This window comes from Elephantulus edwardii, unplaced genomic scaffold (genome assembly GCF_000299155.1).
Source record: "Elephantulus edwardii isolate Elephantulus edwardi_28Jun2011 unplaced genomic scaffold, EleEdw1.0 scaffold00118, whole genome shotgun sequence".
Lineage (NCBI taxonomy): Eukaryota > Metazoa > Chordata > Mammalia > Macroscelidea > Macroscelididae > Elephantulus > Elephantulus edwardii.
Genome location: NW_006399868.1, coordinates 2,660,068 through 2,683,065, shown reverse-complemented (window position 1 = coordinate 2,683,065; position 22,998 = coordinate 2,660,068). Strand labels below are relative to the sequence as shown.

Sequence of the window (22,998 nt, the reverse complement as noted above, 5' to 3'; positions counted from 1 at the left end):
TACCTTCTAAGGCTGAGGTTTTTTTATCTTGAAAATCTGAAAACAGCAAAAGTAATAGATCCTATTTAAATATTAGGTTTTCAAACTAAGGAATGCTATTTTTCAAAAGAAAAAAAATTATTAGTTTTCCTATAAAGTACCATCAAATAAATAAATTCTTGGGAATTTTTCAGTTTGCAGTGACAGGAATGCTTCATTCCTAACTTGCACGTTATGTCAGGGCTGCTGTTTACAAGTAACACTGTAGCTGGATCTTGTAAAGGTCATGGCTTTACATTAGCTAAAAAAAAAAAATTCTGGAACAAGCAGGAAATACCTACTTACAGTCTTTAAAGATATGAAAATGTTTTTATATTTTCAGTTTTTATTTTGACTTGTTTTAGAGCTCATTTTAATTTCTAATTTTCCAATAACCTTAGAGGAGAGAAAAACTATAGTGAGAAATTATCAAATGGTATAAAAAGGAAATAAAGACACCAAATGTTGTTGCATACTGTCGAGTCAGAACTGACACTCCAGTTTCAGAATCAATAAATCATTCAGAAGGAGACTGTCTTGGTGGACTCAAACTGCTTGCCAATGAGGTGGTGGCACAGTTGACAGACAATAGTAAAGCAAAACTGTACTGTTTCTCAACCGGACAAAAACAATTTTTCCATTAAGATTGGAAATGACAGAAAGCCTGTAACATTTTATCTGCCCAATTTTAATTTTCCTGATTTTCCTGATGTCCAGTTCACCTCTAATCCAACAATTCTTTTCATGTCCACACTTGAATGATCTCACTTGTTACTTCAAGGTTTTCTTTTCCGAGGTAGGCACTTATATCACTGTGGCCTGCACATCTTTTGAAACAAAATTCAATCATTTTTATTAGTTTTTCTTCTGTGTAAATTTAGTTGAGGTAAATTTAAAGAATATTTTCTTGCCTTTTTTGGTAAATGTACACAAAGAGTTTCCCAATGAACAACATCAGTGGCATTCAGCTTCCGTCAATCTTCTCACCATTTCTGTTCTAGGGGATAAACTCCCATTAATTCAATACTGGTTTAGATGATATTTTGATGTCTTAAATTTATTTTAATATTTTAAGAATGATATATAATTATATAGTTCAAACACACAAACAATATGAAGATTTATATTCCTATCTTGGCCTTATAGGTTCTCCTAGACCTTTATTACTAATTTTCCCAAGAAGTTGTTTATATAATTTTTTTCTGTTTTCCCACACTAAACGTAGTATATTTTATGCCATACTTTGCTTTTTTTCTAGGAGTCTCAAAGTTTTACATCTCAGAGATTTCTTTTATGTGTTAAGCCTCTGTTGCACTAGAGACTGAATTTCCAACTACGTATGTCTTCTCATTTTAACATTGACTTTTATACCACACTTTAAACCAGAAGTCCAAAATGGGAGTCCAACAAATGATGTCCTACAAAATAAACTCTATTACTTACAGCTCCTCACAAGGAAAACCTTAATAGGCAAAGTAGCTGAGAATGTACAACATCTTCTTCTTTACCTTCTTAGGTCTCAGTACTCATTAGAAACAGCCCTGAGAACATACGTAGGTGGACACAGTTAGTTGTCTAAGTATCTGCTGTTCTTCCTAGAGTATCAGAGTGCCTGAGGTGTCACAGGTGTGCTCCAGATTCCTACTAACTTCTCTATGGCTTGCTGTGTTTGGAAGGCAAAGGAAATGTCTTCTAGACAATCTATAATGTCTGTACTCCACATCTCACAGCTCCTAAGTGATCCACATACTATTTTCTCCTTTTGTTGTAGTTATGTGCCATCGAGTCAACTACGACTCACAGTGACCTTCTGTACAACAGCTCTGAACTCTGCTCTATCCTGAGACAATCTCACTGTCACTGACACATATACCCTTATGACCCTAGTTATTATGTCAATCCATCTCATCTGGGGTCTTCCTGTCCTGCACTTTCCCCTCCACTCTTCTATGAGTACCCTTCTCCAAAGACTGGTCCCTCCTGGCTAAATGCCCAAAGTATGTAAGACGGAGTCTCAAAATCCTTGCCTCCAAGGAGCAGCTTGGTTTTCCCCTCTCCAAGACAGACGTATTAGTCTTCTTGGCAGTCCATGGTGTATGTTCAATACTCTTCCCTAGCACCACAACTCAAAGGCATCAATCTTTCTGACATCCTTGTTCACTTTCCAACTCTCTGATGAATACCAAGTAATTGGATGGCCTGGATCCAGACTGACATCCTTGCTCTCCAGCACTCTGGACATGTCCCTGACAGCAGATTTACCTAATGTAATTAACCTTTTGGTTTCGTGACTGCTGGTGCCAAGAGTGTTGATTGTAGAACCGAGCAAGCTGAAATTGTTAATAATCTCAATCTCTTCTCCATCTATCATGATGCTGCCAATGGGCCCGACTGTTAGAATCTTTGACATCTTGATGCTGGGCTTCAATTCATATTGCAAACTACAGTCAGTGAATCTCCGCAGCAAATGTTTTAGGTCTTCCTCAGTTTTAGCAAATAAGGTTGTGTCATCTGCATAATTCAGGTTGTTGAGTCTTCCTCCAATTCTGATGCCACACTCCTCAGAAAGTCCAGCATCTTGAATGATATATTCTTCATACAGATTGGAAAGGTATGTATGGAGACAGGACACATCCCTGATGTACTCCATTTCTGACTGGACCATGCAGTGTTTCCTCGCTCTGTTCTGACAACTGCTTCCTGGTCCAAGTATAGGTTTTGCATGAGCCCAATCAGGTGTTCTGGGATTGTCATTCTCAAGGTCAGTCAGTTTGTTGTGATCCATGCAATCAAATGCCTTTGCACAGTCAGTGAAGAATAGACAAACATTCCTCTGGTACTCTTTGCTTTAGCCCAGATCAATCTTACATTGGCAATGACACCCCTAGTGCCATGACCTCGTCTAAACCTAGCTTGGCTTTCTGGTAGTTCTGTGTCTATGTATTGTTCCAGTTGCTTTTGGATAATCTTCAGCAGGATCTTGCTTGTGTGTGATATTGTTATCATTCTATAACTTCCACACTCTGTTGGATCACTTTTTTTTGAATGGGAATAAACACAGATCTCTTCTAGGGTTGTATCTCTTTGCTGAAATATGTCAGTTGGTAATCCATCAATTCCTTGGGCCTTATTTTTTGTCTGGTCCTTCAGAATAGCTTGAACTTACTCCTTCATCACCATTGCCTCTTGAACAAAAGTTGTTTCATGAAATACTTCTGTGTCAGCAAGTTGTTTTTGATGCAGTGATGCTTACCTATTAGGAAATGCGTTGCTACCAGAAATGAAAGAGGTGTTTAACACAAAAACCTACTTTATATTTTAAAAGATACTATTTTATTTCCACAGTGTGAAAAGTCCCAGCACTGCTTAAATAGAAATAAAATCACTGTAACATGAATTAATCCCTCACAAATAATTCAGCATCTTTCAATAATTATTCCTGTCCAGTAGCCTTGAGAAGTCATTAACACTGTAAGAAAAATAGTTCTAAAATCCCTTGACAAAGATTAAAACTATAAAAATTATCAGTAATGACAGCTTAGCAGGTTGTGTATATATTTTCACAGCCATTTTAACTTTAGGTTTTATGTATTATCCATGGGTTAAATTTCTCAGCATGAGTGCTCAATTGTTTATTATTTTGGCAAATTCTGGGTTGCCTTAATAATCAAAGAGAGGAGTGAAGCAAATGTGATGACAATACTGCAGCTGGAAACGAATTTCAAGTTGACAGCACGATGGTGAGAAGTAAGTAACTGAAAATGCCAAACTAATGAAATTATTAAGTCCATTCTACACTGAGAGAGTCCTGGTGGCCTAGTGGTTAAGAAGATGTGCTGCAATCCCAAAGGCACGTAGTTCAAATCCGCCAGCAGCTCTGCAGGAGAAGGACACACAAACTCCTCCCAAGCAATTAACTGCCCCTGAAAACCTGCTGGAGGGTCAGCTATGGGTTGGTTCTGACTTGAAAGCACACAAAAACAACGATAACATTCCATCTATGTGGAAAGAGAATGCACACCCACCTCTGCTCGTCGTCTGGTCTCTTGATGAGATTGAAAAGGATGTGGAGCAGCTGGTCTCTCTCCTTGGGCTCAGGATGCAGACACGCTGTGCACAGGATGAGGGGGATCAATTCCTACAGAGACACGAGGGTGGGAAATGCAAGGTGAAAACACACTGCACCATCGGCGTCTCCCTCATCTGCATCTCCCTCCCGTGGAGTACTCTTAAAATGGAAAGTCAAAGTCAAACGAGCCTAAACGAGGAAAAATGGAATTTTGTAAAGGTGATAAATGTTAACACATGAACTACTGATTTCGGAAGAGGCAACTAACAATGTAATAAAGTTACTTGAGATTCAACTAACCTAGCTTTTTAATGCAGCACTTCCCAAGGGTCCACTATCTTTATACTAAACAGCCTTACACAGCACAGTGAGGTGCTATAGCCTTTTCAGGGTTTGGTTTTGTTTCCCCAAGCTGGCTCTGACCCTGGTGGCTGTGTGTCAGGAGACCTGTATTTCACAGGGTTTCTCATTCAAACACAGATGGCCAGATCTTCTGCAGAGGTGCCTCTGGAACGTTCCAGTTAGCAGCTGTGCACACTAACCACTAGCACCACTGGGGACACCAGAAAGTTTAGGTAAAAGAATTTTGCATCTGGAGTGGAAGAGTTCTATTGCTAAGTACTGTTTTCAACAATGGTACAAAATGATACTTGAAAGACCAGAGCTGATTTTGTAAAAGAAAATGAGTATCCTGTGAGAAAATATTAAAGATTCTGTCTCGTGTAGGTGTTCAACAATGTGAAGGTAGAAGACTACTGATATAAAGTGTAACTGTTATCAGGTGAGTCCCTTCAGACTGCTAAGAGTCAATCTTACTAATAAATTAGTGCATCATCAGGTACCCACCCAAAGGTGAATGAAAGGCAGGAACAAAGAAAGGAAACGTCCCTAAAAGTGAAAAATGCCTCAAAATTCTCCTTTTCATCTCAGTTCTTTCTCTTGAGGACTTTGTTCCTAATCCCCTTTCCTGAATCTTAAGTTCTTAGTTCAGTGCATTCAAGGCTGAGAGAGAGAGAGAATTGTCCTCTTTTACTCTTCTAATGGGGGTAGGAGGGGGAGAGAAGAACCTGGAAGTGTGAGGAATTAAACAGCACCACAATTTTGTTATGCTTGTTTTTTTTTCTTTTTCTTTTTCATTTCTTTCAAACTGTGATGTGTGTGTTATGCTTGTTTTTGAGAGAAAGATACAAAAGAGTATACTTAAATTTTAAAACAGTGGATATGTAACCAAAACTATCTCTGTGTGTGGTTTGCTATAACATCAAATCCTCTTGCGATCAAAGGTAGCCTCAAAAATCCTCAACAAGGTACCAAGCAACTCACATTTGCACATGAACAACCATTTGCTGTGGACTGACCTGTCTCCCTTAAAATTGCAATGATCCCTCATGGTCTGACAAGCCAACGGTTGCAAGAGGATTACTGTTCAAATGCAATACTCTTTAACCCATCACAGAAAGCAGCTTCTCTAGTGTATGATCCTTAAGTTGAAAAAGGAGGAAATTGAGTTTGGGTGAGAGGAGCCTTCAGCACCACCAATAAATAACCAACAGGGGTGGACTGCGTCCTTATGAGCCTAGGCCCCTGACCTGGCAAGCTCTCGGACACCAGGAAGGTCAGGGCATGTGGGGCTCACCAAGGATCCCTGGGCCTTACAGATCCTGGAGAAAACAAGGACTTTCTGACTTTCTGCCCAACAGGCACAGAGAGACAACAGGCCTTTCCCTAGAGCTAGACTCTTTGGCCTTTTGAAGGGTAAGAGAAGACTCTTCTGTTCGCTAAAGCCATCCACAAAGACGTCAGCTTAAAGACTAAGGTGCACCTGAACCAAGCCATGGTATTTCCAGTTCCTTTCTATGCATCTCAAAGTGGACAATGAATAAGGATCACCAAAGAAGAATCAATGCCTTTGAACTGTGGTTGGGTGAAGAGTACTGAATAGCTCATGGACTGACAAAAGAAACAAATCTGTCTTGAAGGAAGTGTAACCAGTGTTCCTTGCAGGATAATGAAACTTTATCCAACTTACTTTGGGGATTATTCAGGAGAAACCAGCCCGAGGACAGAGATGCATCGTGCTGGAATAGGTCGAGGGTGAGGATAGAGAGGAAGACCATCCCTGAGATGGATGGGATTGCGCATGACCGAGACTGTGAGGACGGCGCAGGGTAAGGCAAGGTGCACATCTGTCATTCACAGGCTTACTGTGAGTAGTAGTTGACTTTATGGTACCGAACAGCAACAGCAGCAAAACCATCCAACTGTAGCATTCCTGTTACGTTGTTCTGTGCCGCCGAGTCACCTGCAATCATGGCAATCCTCTGTACACCAGCTCTTAAGTCTGCCTTATTCTGAGCCAGTCTCACTTTAACTCCGACACACCACCTCCATGACCCCAGTTACTGATCTCTGTTATAGCAACACTAAATCACAAAGATTCATCAGTCTTGTCCTATTTAATTCTCTAATTGTATTTAGGACTCCCCCGTAGTCTTTGGACTTAGAATTTTTGAAGACAAAGCTTTTTTTCATCTATTACTATTTATCTATTACTAATTCATTACTATTACATCTATCTTGGCAAGTAATAATTTACATTGCCATTTGCATTTGTCTTGAGAGACAAAAGTGAACAGTATATGGCAAGTAATTGCTAATAACTGTGGCTGGTACTCAGTGTTAAAGAGAATGGGTGGGCCCTGACACATTAGTGAGTATGAGAATGACAATGCCATGGGCTACAGACTTACTGATGGTCTTCTGCTCTTCCAGGGAGTGAGGCTGAAAAGAGGTCAAATAAGGGATGGCAGAAAGTGGAGGTAACCATCCACTGGTAACTTAGCGATCTATTAAGATTTACGTCACCAAGTTAGGTCTACCCTCAAACATTCTAGTTTCTCTAGTATTCATTTATTCACAAATCCTACTGTGCCAATCTAAAAATGATACTTTCTCTAACTATACACCTGTTTCACTTATTTGCATTTATGAGGATTCATCTTTTTTAGACCTATGGAGCATTAATATATTCACGCCAGAATTTATTAAGTCCGTATTTACCATTTTCACATTCATTATTCAAACCTTTGTAGATTTGCACCAGTATTTTAATTTTGGCAGCATCTCTCCAAACTGAAGTAGTTCTCCCCTTTTTTTTATTTTATATTGGTTTGCTTACAAAGTTCATGTACATTGTGTTTCATACTCTTCTTCATCCATATTGTTTCATAGAATCATTTCTATGCATTATGTTTTATAAAATTAATCATCCTTGAACTTTGCTCATCATTATCCTGTCTTTTCACCTGGATCCTTCCCATTAAATCTTTGCTTTTAATTCTGAATTAAACCTTTTCAGTATTTCCTTTAGAAAGTAAAAAAAAAAAAACAACAACAACAAAACCCCAGACTTTTATAAATGTTTTGGAAGATTAAAGAAAAAATATTTTGTTGTTTATATGTGCTGTCAAGTTGCCTGTGACTCACAGCGACCCTATGTTCAACAGCCCTAAACCCTGCTCTATCCTGTGCCAATCCTATTGTCTCTGACACACCTATGCCCATTACCCCAGTGACTGAACCAATCCATCTCATCAAGTGTCTTCCTCTTCTGTGTTCCTCCACCTTTCCAAGCATGACATCCCTAAGGACTGATCCCACCTTGCAACAAGTCCAAAGTATGTCAGACAAAGCTTCAGAATCTTTGCCTCCAAGAAGCAGCCTGGTTTCACCCTCTCCAGGATCAACCTGTTCATATTCAATACTCTTCTCCAGCATCACAGCACAAAAACATCAATTCTCCTTCTTCCCTAATCATTGCCAGCTTTCTGATGCATAGCAAGTGACTGCAAAGACTGTGGCCTGTATCAGGCACACCTTAGTTTCCATACTGACATCAATATTCTTCAGTACTTTGTAGAGGTCTCTGACAGCAGACTTTCCCAATGCAATACATCTTTTAAAATCCTGGCTGCTGGTGCCAAGACTGTTCATTGTGAAGCCAAGCAAACTAAAGCTGTTTACTATCTCAATCTCTTCACCATGCATCCTGATGTTGCGAATTGGCCCAGTGGCGAGGATCTTTGTCTTCTTGATATTGAGCCTCAATCCATATTGAAGGCTGCAGTCCTTGATCTTCTGCAGCAAGTGTTTCAGGTCCTCCTCAGTTTCAGCAAGCAGGGTTATATCATCTGTATAATGCAGATTGCTGATGAGTCTTCCTCCAATCCTGATACCACATTTCTCTTCATAGAGCCCAACCTCTTGGATAATCTGTTCCGCATTTGGATGGAAAAGGTATGGAGATAGGACACATGCCTGGCACACAACCTTCTCAATTTTGAATCATTAGCGTTCCCTTGCTCTGTTCTGATGACTGCCTCCTGGTCCAAGTATAGGTTTTGCATAAGCATGATCAAGTGTTCCGGGATTCTCATTTAATGTCAGAACAGCAAACCTAAATGCTTAAGAGTTTTCATATGAAAAAAATTTTAAGCATATTAGATTTTATATCTAACAATAATAGTAAATAACCATGGTTAGACAATACTGATTGCTTCAGCAACATTACATCCAAAAGATTGTTCCTTCAAATGCAACAAGAATCTTAACTATTTTAAAACAAACATGCATTAACACGAGGACAGTATTTTATAAATAAATACTGGAGTGAATTATAAAATTGATTACTTCATGAACACTAACAAGGAAATCAATGTCAGAATCCTATTGCAGGAGGCATTCCACTAATTAACTGCTTCCTCAATGAGGCAGACTGCCACTGTGCCCAAAGGAGTGGGCTCCAGCACAGCAGGGCCTGTGAGAACGGCACAGGGCATGTTTCACACACGTGCTGGGAGGTGTGGACAACTTGATGGCACCTAATACCAATAAGAAGTTTGAAAACAGCAACCCATTTTCATTACTCAAGTAAATGATTTTTGCTTTAACCTGTTTTGATAAAATTTATTCTTCTAATAGGAAGGATTTCTCCTTAAAAACCTAAGCTACCTGGGGAATTATGCACAAAATTAAATGGAAAAGAATTCTTGCATTTGAGTCTTCTTATCACTTTTGCAAATAAAACAAATAATTTCCAGTAACAGTAAAGGAATTTGTTAGAGATCGTGAATCTTCTTACAAGTGACTTTTGTTTCTTATTTTAACGTTCTTATAACAAATGTTAAAAAATACCCTTGTCATGCACTGAATGTACGTAATGATATCATGTGGAGGTTATAAAAAGATCCTCATGATCTGATAGTTTTAAGAGTACGAAGAGTGGAGTGTAACACTTCTTATTCCATCACAACCCTAGTTAGATAGAAAAGGAGCTTCGCCAGCGTGTTGCTCGTAATACTTTTATCTTACTAGAGATACTAGGAAACTCGACTCACAGGGCTGGAGGGGTGCTGGTTGTGTGCGGTAGCATGAGACCTCAGCACGAGCAAGAAATAATCACTACGAATGGAGTGTGTCCTTTAGGCCAAGGTCTCAGTGGGAGGAAGCTCTTTGACATTGGGAAGACCAGGTTACATGGAGATCCCCCAGGAACGCTGGGCCCGTAGCGACTGAAGGAAACAAGGGTTCTCCTACCCCAGGGACAGAACGTGCTTTCTCCTGAATTAGCCTCCTCACCTCAACTGTAACTGCTTGTTAAAACCCTCCCCCTGGGGTAGTGCTGTCAGAGCAGTGCGAGACAACTGAGACAATCCTCTCCTGAATAGCTTCTGAACTGCTGTGAGATTTTATCATCTGAGGATTTTAAGTGTTGAAGGAAAATGATGTGAAGAGATTAATATGTTTGGTTTACAATGGCAAGGAAGAAAGCATCAGTACGAGTAATTAGATGTTGAGGGAGAAATGAAGCAGGAAACAAGATCAGACAAACGTCAATTTTTTTTTTTAAAAAAGAAATGTTGGTAAGGGAGCTCTGGGGGCCTAGGGATAAGGAGCTGTGTTACCAACCCAAAGGTATACAGTTCAAATCTACCACATGCTCCCTGGGAGAAAAATGGGCATCTTCTCCTATGTGATTTCCTGCTGGAGGGCCAGCCATGATGGGTTGGTTCTGACACGATGATACATAACAACCACAAATGTGGGTAAAATAATAGTTTTAAAGATTTGAAAGACATTTAAGATAGAAAACGCGGCATTGCATTTCTTTACTATACGCAAAGGCACCTGAAGGCAAAAATTTGAGTACTTTAGGAAAAAAAAGTTGATAAAAACAATCCTAGAAAGAGAACACATTACTAAAGCCCAAAAAATTATAGTTCACTGTTTGTCCTCATCGTGCAACTTTTCCTATAATTTCTGTTCCTTTCAAAAATTTAGGTATCATCCTAAAATTCCATATTTCATTTGCTTTAGGACTAAGTAATATTAATTTTGAATTTAAATTCAGTTATTGACAAGCTATTTACATTTACCTTATGGGTCAGTTATAATGTAATTTTGATTTATCCAAAACTAAAACCCCTTATATTGTTATTGTTCTTCACTTAGTAACTAATACTGAAGAAAACTCTATAAACATGCTACAGTTGAGCATAATTTAGCTAATGATAAACTTTGTAGGATACCTGAGAAAATGTCATTTGACTTACATATGTTATGTTGTTGTCGTTATATGCTGTTGAGTCACCTGTGACTCACAGTGACCCTATGTACAATAGCCCTAAATTATGCTCTATCCCTATGTAAGAAAAATTTTCACTTATTATGATGCGTTTTTGCAGAGTTCCAAAAACATATAAAATATCTTTAATTTTGTTTAGAGAATAATGCCTTGAGTATGGTATATTTCACACACATAGGTATTTAAAAATATTTCTTAAAACTAATATTCTTTGGACTAATCCAAAGGCAAGATTATATTTTGAATCAGTTGGAGAGGGGATGAAAATGAAAACGACTGAACAAAGGTGATAAAAATCAAAGAATAAAATTTATACTGAAGCAGTTAAAGTACCCCTGGAGATAAAATAAAATACACAATTAAAATGCTGGTGAGCTAAGACACTGTTGCTGTTCAGTGCATTTGAGGTTCTGACTCACACAGAACTACTTCATAGGGTTTATAGGCTGCAACTTTCACAGGAGCAGGTCAGAATCTTTCTCCTACAGAACTGCTAACTGGCTTGGAACATCAGTATTTCAGAGGGCAGTCCAGTGTTCAGGTGCCAACAGGGCTCCTAAGAGGAAACCAGGCCTATTTCTGGCAGAAGTTAAACTAGAATGAAAGAATACTCATGAATTGACTGGGAATTATTTTTCAGAGGGAGCTGAAATAAGCACACTGGATGCAGACAGTTTTTTGTTGCTGGACTCTGGGAGAAATTAATACGGCAAGGGTGTTTAAACTTCAAGTTGACATCTAGAAAGAACAGGATAAACATTATCATTTCCTATAAAGAAAACAATGAAAAATTCGATGAACAGGTAAAGCATCAAGATTAAAATCTGAACACATATTTATGTATTATTTGTTAGATATATTAAAAATAAAGTGGCAAAGACTAGGCGGGAAGGCTACAGATGTCAATGGCTACACTAAGGCTATACAGCGATCTAGTTTGCAAGTAACAATTCAAGTGATTAGGAGATAAAAAAAACTCATGTAAGTGGGTAAAATAAAGTCCAAAAATGACAGCACAGCCTTGGTGACAAACAGCCAACCAAGTAACTACAGGTGCTATGGAAAAAGGAAGTACTGCACTGTCACAAAGTGACAAGACTCATTTAGAATACAAGCCCAGTACTGCTCCCCAACTTAAGTGTGTTCAAGAAAAGTCAGATCTTTTCTATTTTTAGGGAAACTATTTCAATTTTAATTAAAAGTTTAGCAACTACATCATTTTGATGAATGTGTAGGCCAACCTGTATCAGGGCCACCGTGGTCTACAGAGAGTCGGTGTGTAATGTGATTTAGATTAGCAGCTGGTACTTGCTGGGATGTTATTAGTACGCAGGGAGGGGGAAGGGAAAGTCATTATAATAACGCACAAATGAAAAGCAGTATTATTCACCTCGGGGAGAGTTCTAAACCCCAAGGGCTGCTACAATACCTATTTAATCATTAATCTAACTCCTGGGGTTCAACCTTCAGGAAGCCTACCTGAAGTGCTTATATAACATTAACCGTCGCCACTGCTGGAAAGCATGGGATTCCTTACCTCCAATTTTTTTTTTTAAAAAAAACAAAACCCCAAAAACTGAAACAGGTAAAGAAGACAAATTCTCATAAATTAAAACACTAAAGAAGCTCTTATAAATACTATCGTTATTACATAGATCCTGTGATGTATATTTTAAAACAACTCTGAAATTTGAGAAATGCCTTACAACTCATAGCTGTTGTTGTGTGCCATCAAGTTAGAAATGACTCACAGTTGACCTTCCAGCGGGTTTTCAGAAGTACACTGCACAAGAAAAGAATGCCTATCTTCCTCCTGTGGAGGAGCTGGGAGATTTGACCACATGCCTTTGGGATAGCAGTGTAATTTCTTATCAGTAGGCCACCAGAGTTCCCCAGATTGTTAGGTGTTATTGAATTGAGTATGCCTCAACCTGACCCTACAGAAGGCAGACATGAAAACTGTTCTATCCTCTAATACTGTATCTGTCCGTTTTCCTCTATTGTTCATAGGTTCTTTAAAAGTCTCCTATTTCAAAAGTGGATGGCCAATGGTGCTTCGTAGCTTGTTTTAATCTGGGAACTCCACCAAAACCTGTCCACTATGGCTGACTCCTCTGGCATTTGACACACCCGCAGCACAGTTTTCAGCACCACAGCAACCTACAGGTTACCTCAGTACAGCATACTTGAAAGACAAGTATTGCAATGTGAGAATGGTGCCTTCATTATCTATCTTTTTATATTTAAAACATTTTAAACTACGTGAGTCTATTACTTAGCCAAAATCTTAATGACTAAATATTCCTAATGTTTTATTTACTAGCTATAGGATTACTGTAACTGATCAATTTTCAGGACACTTATGTTACACTTAAAAGATCTGCAATGAGAAGAGATTAGATAAAACTTAAGGAAAAGGCAAAATAGTAATCAACAAACACAAGAGCGGTTTTAAAATAGACTTAAAAAACTAGGGTGGAATATTAAATAAAAGGTGATTGAATGAATATCAAGGGATGTAAGGAAACACAATTGTGTCCCTGTTTGGCCAAAATTTACTTTCAAATCAAACATACAAAGGCATGACTTATCAATTTAACTGTAAAGGAACACAATTTTGGCATATTATAAATGACATTATTTACTGATAAAATAGAATACGGTCCAATAATTAACCTTATCACTAATTGCTGTCAAATCAGAACGGCCTCACAGCTGACCCTCCAGCCTGTTTCTGAGGCTGTAAATCCCACAAGGGATTGTCCTTCTTTCTCCCTTGGAGCCGCCAGAGAATCGGAACCTCCAAAGAGGCACCATCTATGTGTCAGCAGTACAACTCCCCAAGAAGCAGGCTGCCTGAGACCACTAACAAGGATTACTTACAAAGGTAAATTACCATTCTTCATAAAGTTATTAGTATAGTGTTTTTTCACAAATATAAGGAAATTAAAATCAGCCAGAAAACATCAAACCACAAATTAAATAAATATGTGTGTATATATATATAAGAATATATATAAAAACACATATCTGATAATTAATGATGCAAATTTAGATATCTTTCATGCAGTATACAATCAAATTTCAGTGGTAGTCTTTTATGATAATATGAAAAATTAAAATGAAAAGCTAAAACTTGGGTCTCATGACAATTAGGATTCTTAGATATTTAAATATTGCATTAAGGGAACAGTAGAAGGGTTGCAAACATGAATGCATTATAAGGATTATGTTACAAGCTGAGACAAGAAAAGCAGCTCAAACACCATTCTGCCAGGAAGAACTGCAAAACAAACTGAAATTAGACACTGATCCTTCAAGACACACAACACTTTCCACACTTACATATGACAATGATTTTTAAATAACAAAAATAAACCTATCAATGAGAAGACAGTCTTTTTATAATGTTTGTGAATAACAGCTAAAAGAATGAATGTCTAGAAGCTCTATGTTTTCTTGAGGATCAGTATAAATTTCTTTAATGGAGAATTAAAGGTAAGCTTTATGTGGGTTTGCCAATGCATTATGTACCTATCATACTGTAGGTCCCCTCATAATTTTTTTTTAAATAAGTGGTAAATATTAAGAGGATAACAGCACAATTCATAATACATTCTCAATGATTCTAATACATTTTTCAACAATAATTTGTGAACCAGCAATTTATCTCATGGAAATAGCTAGCTTTACTACTTTTGCAATAAGATTATAGATAACTTTCCATTATTCTTTTGTTGCTTAAACATAATTGTTACTTATAAAAGTATTTATGGCTTGTAATATAGGCTATGTGAACCGAAGTATACTTGAAATTGTACTGTGGATATTTTAGTATTTGTTAACAAAAGGTTAACGACAAGAAAAACAACAAAGGTATTAAAGTTATTCTGGTCAACATTATGACTATCTAATTTACTGTTAAATACAATAAACTAACATTTGTAATAGGAAACTACTTTAAATATCTTTAAAAGGCATATATTAGTCCCTGTTAATTTTCAAAAGCCAGAGTGTCTGTTTCAGTAGACAGCTCAGGCAGACCACACCAAGAGCAAAGGCACAGTGGGTTAGTGAACTGGTGATGGAAACATCAGATGGTGTTTGTGACACATCAATGGACCTACAGTAGTGTTAGTGCTGCGGAAGCTAATGATGCTTTTGGCAAAATTGGGAAAACATGAATACCATGCAGTTTTACTGAACTCACCTGACAGAGGTGTAAAACCATTCTCTAGGAGCAGAGATGCATGCACAAAAGTAAGAATATGATTGCAAGTAACAGACTTTAAGAAAATAAAAATTTAACACTAAACTTCAAAAATGACAAAAAAAGGACAAGGTGATGAGACTACTGTGGTGAAAATACTCTGTGTGCCTCACCTCTCTCTTGGCCAGCAGCACGTTAGGAACAATGTGTGGCAGGCAGCGACCCAGCATCAGCATAACACTTTTTTCACTGTCTGCGATCCGTGACACCTGAAAAAGCAAGAGTTCATAACCACACAGGGTGGTACCTCAAGTTCACTTTGGAAGCCTCTCACCTTAGCTCTAAATATACATTCCAAATTATGACTGAAATGCTACCACCAAAACCCACATCTCCCAAACTGGCTAAGTATTTCTGTAAACCAGCAGCGGATTAAAAACACCCATAAATAAGTAAAAGTGAAGCCAGTCAGAGGGAACTGCTAACTCTACTTTAGTACACAAGAGACGGCACAGGATGGTGGCTACATTCATTGTGACCCTTATGTCTTTGAAGATGCCCCCAAAATAAGCAATTACTGCCTAACACTACAGCTTGAACAGCCAAGCTGCACATTTCAGCAGCTCAACAAAGGGGATCCAGTTCTGCAATAAGAATTGCTACAACTGTGTCTGGACCAACCACTAGCTCTTTGATACTGCCAGTACCACTGCAGGACAGAGGCCATGAGGAGGTCACCTAACTGGATTTAGTTAAAAGACAACTAGAAAGGGAAGAGGAAGGAAAGAGATGACAATTATGACATGTGATCAGTATTTAATACTAATAACAGAAGCAATCAATTCCATTCCTTCAAGTTTAAAATTTAAGGAGGTTCACAGTACTCATTTGAACATTCCTATAAACAGTAGACTTGAATTAGAAACAGACTGATGCCCGCTTCTTTTAGAAGGAGATCTAAATACTAGAGAGGGAAACAGCAGGATACTTGTGAGTAGTAGCAAGAGTATGAATCATTTACCTCTGATCCCAAGCGACTATCTGCTGACATTCGACAAAAAGAGAGCAGTGCTTGGTGGAAAGCAGGAGACAATTTCCTAAAATATCAGACATTAAAGAGTTATCAACATTTAGGATCAAATAGAATGCTATGACACCCATTCCTACACCAACTCTTCAAAGAGTCACCAGCTTTCTCAGCTGCCAGTGCCTTGAAGAGCACTTCTTGAGAGAAAAAAATCAGCAGCAGCTGCTGAACCTGACATATAGCATGACAGGTGAAGGGCCCTTACACGTGAGTGAAACCCCAAGTTGTTTATATAAGAAAAAAAGTGTAAAACTATCTGCATAACTAGAAATGAAGACTTCCCTCTGCCAAGCCTATGCTGTTCAGCTGCTGCGGGGTCAGCTCTGACACAGTGATGCTACCCACAACAGACCGGAGGCTTGCCCTATCCATGTGACGCTTACAATCTCTGCTCTGCTTAAGCTACTGTGGCAGTTACCATGTCAATCACTCTTGTTGATAATCTTTCTCTTTTCTGCAGACCTTTTATTTTTCGTCCAAAGTATGTGGAGATGATGTCTTACTATCCTTCTTCTAGGGAGCTCTGGTGGCCTAGTGGTAAGAAGCTATGCTGCAATCCCAAAGGCACACAGTTCAAATCTACTCACTGCTCTGCAGGAGAAAGATGGGCAATCTCCTTCCATGCAATTTACTACTTCTGAAAACCTACTGGAGGGTCAGCTATGATCAGTTCCAACTTGACAGCACACAACAATTACCTTTGCTTCTAAGAAGCAGCTTGGATTCATTTCTTCAAAGGCAGATTTGTTTGTTTTTTTGAAAGTTCATGGAATATTAAAATTCTTCACTAACATCACAATCCAAAGGGAATGATTTTTCATGGTCCCAGAAATACAAATAGTGGATGCCAAGGGTGGCCTAGTATGTTACAGAATCAGTTTTCCTGCTATATGATAAACTTGAATGTTAGAAACCCACAGGAAAGAAGTAAAACTTGAGAGAAATGAAGATGAGGCTCATTCAACCTAAGCTGTTATGTTAGGTGCTGAGTTGAGTACAACCCACAGTGACCCTCTGAACAACAGATGTGAACCCTGTTCTATCCTGTGCCATCTTGACAATTTCTGACACACTCCTGCCCATTGCAGCAGTCTCTGTTAATCCATCCGGTTGAGGGTCTTCTTCTCTTTTGCTGACCGTATCTTTTCATGACTATTCCTTCTCCAAAGAATAGCCTCTCCTAGCAATATGCCCTAAGTATGTGAGATAAAGTTTCACCACCTTTGTCTCCAAAAAGCACTCTGGCTGCACTTTATCCAAGATGTATTTGTTCTTTTGGCAATCCATGGGATATTCAGTATTATTCTCCAACACCACAGCTCAAAGGCATCAATTCTTCCTCTGTCATCCTTATTCATTGTCCAGCTCTCAGATGCACAGCAAGTGAATGAAAAGACCATGGCCCAAATCAGGCACACTTTAGTCCTCAAACTGACATTATTGCTCCTTAATGATTTGGAGAGATCTCTGATTGCAGACTTTCTGGGTGCAATACGTCTCCTGATCTCTTAACTGTTGGTACCAAGGATGTTGGGGTGTTGACCGTGGATCCAAGGAAGACAAAGATGTTAACCATTTCCATCTTCTTCGCATCTGTCATGATGTTGCCTATTGGTTGAGTGTGAGAATTTTTGTTTTCTTGCTGCTGAGATGCATGCAATCCATACATAAGGCTTTAATCTTTGATTTGCAGCAAGTGCTTCAAGTCCTCCTCACTTTCAACAGCAAGGTTGTGTCATCTATATATGAATTGATAAATCTTCCTCTGATTCTGATGCCACATTCTTCTTCATGGTGTTCAGGTTCTCAAATAATTTACTCATCATACAGATTGAATAGGTATGGAGAGAGGACATAACCCTGACACACACCTTTCTTAATTTAAAACCATGTAGTGTTCCCTTGGCATTCATCATTTAGGATATACTTAAAAGAAAGTTTCTTTTTTATCAATGAAAATATGACTCTGTTGACTTCTACTTGGGATTTGTATAAAGAATCACTTCTATTTTTAAATTTATTTCTACGCAGTTTTACTGTTAGGTACTGTTCAGATGCTTTTGGCTCACAGGGACTCAGGGTCTAACAGAAGGAGGTACTGGTCTCACTCCATGCTTGAAATCCTGGCTATGTTTGAGCCCATGGTAGTGGTCACTCTGTTAATTGCTCTTACTGAAAAGTTTCCTGTTTCCTTGCCCATATACTCTGTTGTTGTTGTATGACTTGTCGAGTTGCCTGCGACTCACAGTAACCCTATGTACAACGGCCCTAAACCCTGCTCTTATCCTGTGCCAATCTTACTGTCTCTGACTCACCTACTGCCATTATCCCAGCCACTGAATCAATCCACCTCATCGAGAGTCTTCCTTTCCTGCGCTGTCCCTCCACCCTCCCAAGCATGATGTCCCTCTCCAAGGACTGGCCCCTCCTTGCAACATGTCCAAAGTAGGTCAGACAGATGCTTCAGAATCCTTGCCTCCAAGGAGCAGCCTGGTTTCACCCTCTCCAGATTGAACCTGTTCATTCTCTTAGCAGTCCATGGTATATTCACTACTTTTTTTAAAATTAATTAATTTATTTATTTTAAATTTATTGTTTTTTTATGGGTGTGTTCCATCAAATTGGGTCCTACTGGTACAAGAGGAAATTTCCCCTCCTCCAGCAGAGCACCAGTGGATTCAAACCACGTGCCATGCCTTTGGGATTACAGTGCAGCTTCTTGCCACTAGGCCAGGAGAGCTCCCTGGTATATTCAGTACTCTTCTCCAACACCACAGCTCAAAGGCATCAATTCTCCTTCTATCATCCCTAGTCACTGTCCAGCTCTCTGATGTATAACAAGTGACTGCAAAGACCGTGGCCTGTATCAGGTGCACCTTAGTCTCCAGACATTGTTCTTCAGTACCTTGGAAAGGTCTCTGACAGCAGACTTTCCCAATGCCAACATGGCTTTTAATTTCCTGGCTGCTGGTGCCGAGTGTTGATTGTGGCCAAGCAAACTAAAGATGTTAACAATCTCAATCTCTTCACCGTCCCCTTCCATCACAATGCTGCCAACAGGCCCTACACTAAGAATCTTTGTTTTCTTGATATTGAGCTTCAATCCATCTACTTTACCAACCATAATGTCCTTCTCTCGTGGAACTGATATTAGTAACATATTTGTCATATCACCTAGTTAATCTGTATGCTGAGCATTTGAGAAGATGGACTCTACTGCACTGGGAAAGCTGGTAGTGGACTAAGGTGCACCTGATTCAGGTCACGTCTTTTCAGTCCCTTGCTGTGCATCTGAGAGCTGGACAATGACTAAGGATGAAAGAAGAATTGATGCCTCTGATCTGTGGTGTTGGAGAAGTACATTGAATATTCCACAGATTGTCGAAAGAACAAACACATGTCTTGGAGACTCTCAACCGGGAAATAACTGCTCCACACGGTTTTCAGGATGTAACCTTTAAGGAGGCAGACTGACACATCATTCTCCTATAGGGAGATGAAAGGTTTGAACTGTCGACCTTTTGGTTAGCAGTCCATTGTTTAACCACTGTACCACCAAGGCTCTAAAACTACATAATGGAGCTTGTGAGGTACGCCAGGTATCAGACCCCCCCCCAGTGTGGCTCTAGAGTTAACAGTGCTGCACCAAAGCCCATGCCTGTTCGCTTCCTCCTTCCATCCAGTTATGTAAGCCAGAGACGTCAAAACAGCCTCAGCCGTTTCCTCTTTTAATCTCCAAGGTGGCTCTCTCTGACCATCCCGTCTACCAGTCCACTTCTTCCCACATGTCCACACGCTTCAGATGGGGCAGCACAGGTTGAGATGGCTTGTCTTTGCCTGACTCTCCAACCTCCTCCCCTTCTTTCATGCTAACAGCATTCTTTTGAAAAATTTTCTTTTATAAAATTCAATTTCTCAGTAATTTCAATTTCCAGGACAAAGAAAATTGAAATAAATACAGAGGGTTTTTTAATGATGCCAAATTAGTAACAGAAGCAGAAACAGGAAAAAATTAGGAGCAAAACTATTTCTCTTGTTGGTACAGACAACTAAGTACACACCAAAACTGAGTTTAATAGTCAAGATAGACTATATAACATGTTGACTGTTCATTCATCTGTGATATAAGTTCATTTAATAAAACACAGTAACATGTTTTTGTAAACATGCACCTTGCTATGTGATAAGTTCATGCTAAATATAAAGCTTCACATGTCTGATAAGCAAAAGCTACTTAAATTAGAAATAAGGCTCTTCCAATTTAAATGTCAATGCACTAAATGGCTGAATGACAGACTTAAAAATAGGACACATACTCACCTATTAGGTTTATCAAACTCAACTGCGCTTTTACTTGTTGGAGAAGATGTCGCCCCTTCTCCTCCTCTCCTTGGGAAGGAATCTGAGGCACTCTCTTTAGGAAGAGTGGGCTCTGCTTTACTCGGTAGTGAAGGATCAACATCTGTGCTTCCTCCCTTGTCTGAACTATTTACAAGTGAATTCTGTCCACTCTCTTCAGGGTCTTTGTGTGAAGACTGATCCAAAGGGGGCTGAACAGAGTCACAGGACACGGTGACAGCAAAGTGTTCATTTTTGAGGAAGTGCATTTCACTGTAGAAACAAAGGACAGTAACAACAAAACAAATCTCTTTTTAAGATGCGCTGAATGTGTGATATACAAACAGAAGAAGTTTTTGATTAATCTTTTCTAGATCAGATTCTCTAATGTTTCACACAGACACTTCAAATTCTAGCCGTAAGCTCTCATCAGAAAAGCATAAAAATGGCCTTTCAGTATAAACTTTGCTCTACATTAGTGGTAACTATTCTTCCATTATAAGATTGTACCTATTTAATAAACAAAATTTTAGCACTTAAATTCCTTTTCTTCTTTTTCAAAATGGGGATAATGTCATCTAATTAAAAGAATTATTTTAAGTATAAAATGAAATCATGAATGAAAAATATGCACAGCATTGACGTGGATGCAAAGTTGTTATTTACTGATTTCGACAGAACTCAGATAAATAGAAAGCATCCTATTCTTTGGTTCTAAAACATTAAGATCACTTCCATTTAATTGTCCTCTTAGGGAAAAAAATTTATGTGTATACATACACATTAATGGAGTAAATAAATGGACCAATTGTAAGACTTCCACTTTCAGAAATACTGTAATTTGAGTCTTAAAACAGAAACATGATTTCCTTTATTTAAATCATCTATCAATTCATTAAAAACTTTAAGAGGTTTCTCAGAAATAACTTAAACACTTACCTTTCAAGTCTTCTGATCTGCTCCATCAAGGACCATTTCTCACTATTTAATAAACTAATTTTATCTTCTAATTTCTGTACTAGCAAGGAATTCTAAAATAAAAAAGGGAGAAAAACAGAAACTGAACATCTCATAGTATGCTTTTACACAGTTTAAACTCCGTCTGTGGAGCTGCCCAGTTAGATGATCTCTCACCTCCATGGGCTGAGGGGTTTCAAAGGTTGGAGGGAGGCCGCCTAAAACTGGCGTCAGAGCCTCCAGCTCCTCTTCTTCCACTCCGCTGGCCACGTCCACAACATCTTTCCCAACCACCGGGTGGTTTCCAAAATCTCGGTAGAGCTGGAGTAAGTCTGGAGGTTTGGGGATATTTAAGCCTACATCATCCCATAATTCAAAATCCTAAAAGGAAAATGAGTAAAACTTATAGGAATAAAAATGACTTCTATAAAAATTACAACACCTATGTGGTGATTTTTTAAATTTATTTCATTCCTTTCGCTCTCAAAAACTCAAACTCACTGTCATCGGGTCAGAACCAACCCATAACTGACCCTCCACGTGGTATCTGAGCTACAAACCACATGGGAGAGATTTTCTGTCTTTCACCTGGAAAGCTGTAGGTGCATGTGAATCTTGGGAGAGGAGCAGCCCACGAATTAGTGCAACTCTTTACAAATTTTGTTGCCAGAGTTCTTTTTGCTAACATATTAAGAATCTGCCATAATCATAATTTTGTGTTTTCTGTCCAGATGTTGAACAGTTTTTTGTTTTTCAATCTCTTAGAAACGTAAACCCTAAGCACTAGAGAAAAATACTGTCACCATTCCCAGGCTCCCATAATTAAGAGAGGACATAACATGATAGGTGAGAACTAAAGTATCAAGACATTTCTGCTGCTGTGTATCACCAAGTCGATTCACACTCAGAGTTACTGTACAGGAGAGATGAGACCTGCCCTATAGTGCGTTAGGCTGTAAAATCTAGAGTTACAGAGTCTTTCTTCCTGTGGTGTGGTGGGGAGTTCAAAGCACCAATTTTTCTTTCAGTTAGCAGCCAAGCATTTAACCCACTGTGCTCCATAAACTCAGAGATAGGAGTCAATTTCTCTCTTGGAGCAGAGTTAAGGAAAGGTTTCTGAAAGTGATGACAGTGGGCTCTCTTAGAGTTCTTTCTATGCATATGGCAATGAACTATTAGAAAAAAGACCCCACGTTCTGAAGAGTCTTAGGTGTGAAAGACTGGAATGACTCTAAGAAGGGAAAGATCATGCTGGAGAGGTAAGCAGAAAGGTAAGCCAATAAGAATGATTTGATATGGTTGCTGGGGAGGGGAGAGGAGGGGAGGGAAGGAAAAAAGAGGGGAGTAAAAATTAATAAATAGAAATATTAGGTGAAAGGAAAAGCAATACATATTAAGGGATTATATCACACATTGTAATTAAGCACATTCATTAATTATAATTAATATTATGAAAGAAAACATATCAACGACTGAATGAAGAACAGTATGATTTGTCAACTTTTATTCAAATTTTTTATAAGACAGATTAACTCTGATGCAATTCTGTGGCAGATAAGGCAGTGAGAGCGAAAACCAACTCCAAGTGTGGTTGTGGAGAGCAGAGCTTAAGAGTAAAGAGCAGATTAAAAGATGGGTAAAGGATGCAGGTCCTTAATTAAGAGATAAGTTCTACT

At 38.8% G+C, this 22,998-nt stretch overlaps 1 protein-coding gene across 1 annotated transcript in view; it reads right to left on the bottom strand.

Annotated features, from left to right (window-relative positions):
* KIAA1468 (KIAA1468 ortholog) overlaps positions 1 to 22,998 on the bottom strand; it is a 102,542-nt gene that overhangs the window by 50,364 nt on the left and 29,180 nt on the right. The window contains exons 6-11 of the mRNA XM_006892755.1: positions 21,500 to 21,703; positions 21,305 to 21,396; positions 20,348 to 20,638; positions 15,962 to 16,037; positions 15,114 to 15,209; positions 4,044 to 4,156 (exon numbers count right to left, since the gene is read on the bottom strand). Of these exons, the coding sequence (XP_006892817.1) occupies positions 4,044 to 4,156; positions 15,114 to 15,209; positions 15,962 to 16,037; positions 20,348 to 20,638; positions 21,305 to 21,396; positions 21,500 to 21,703 (872 nt within the window). The remainder of the gene's footprint in view (positions 1 to 4,043; positions 4,157 to 15,113; positions 15,210 to 15,961; positions 16,038 to 20,347; positions 20,639 to 21,304; positions 21,397 to 21,499; positions 21,704 to 22,998) is intronic.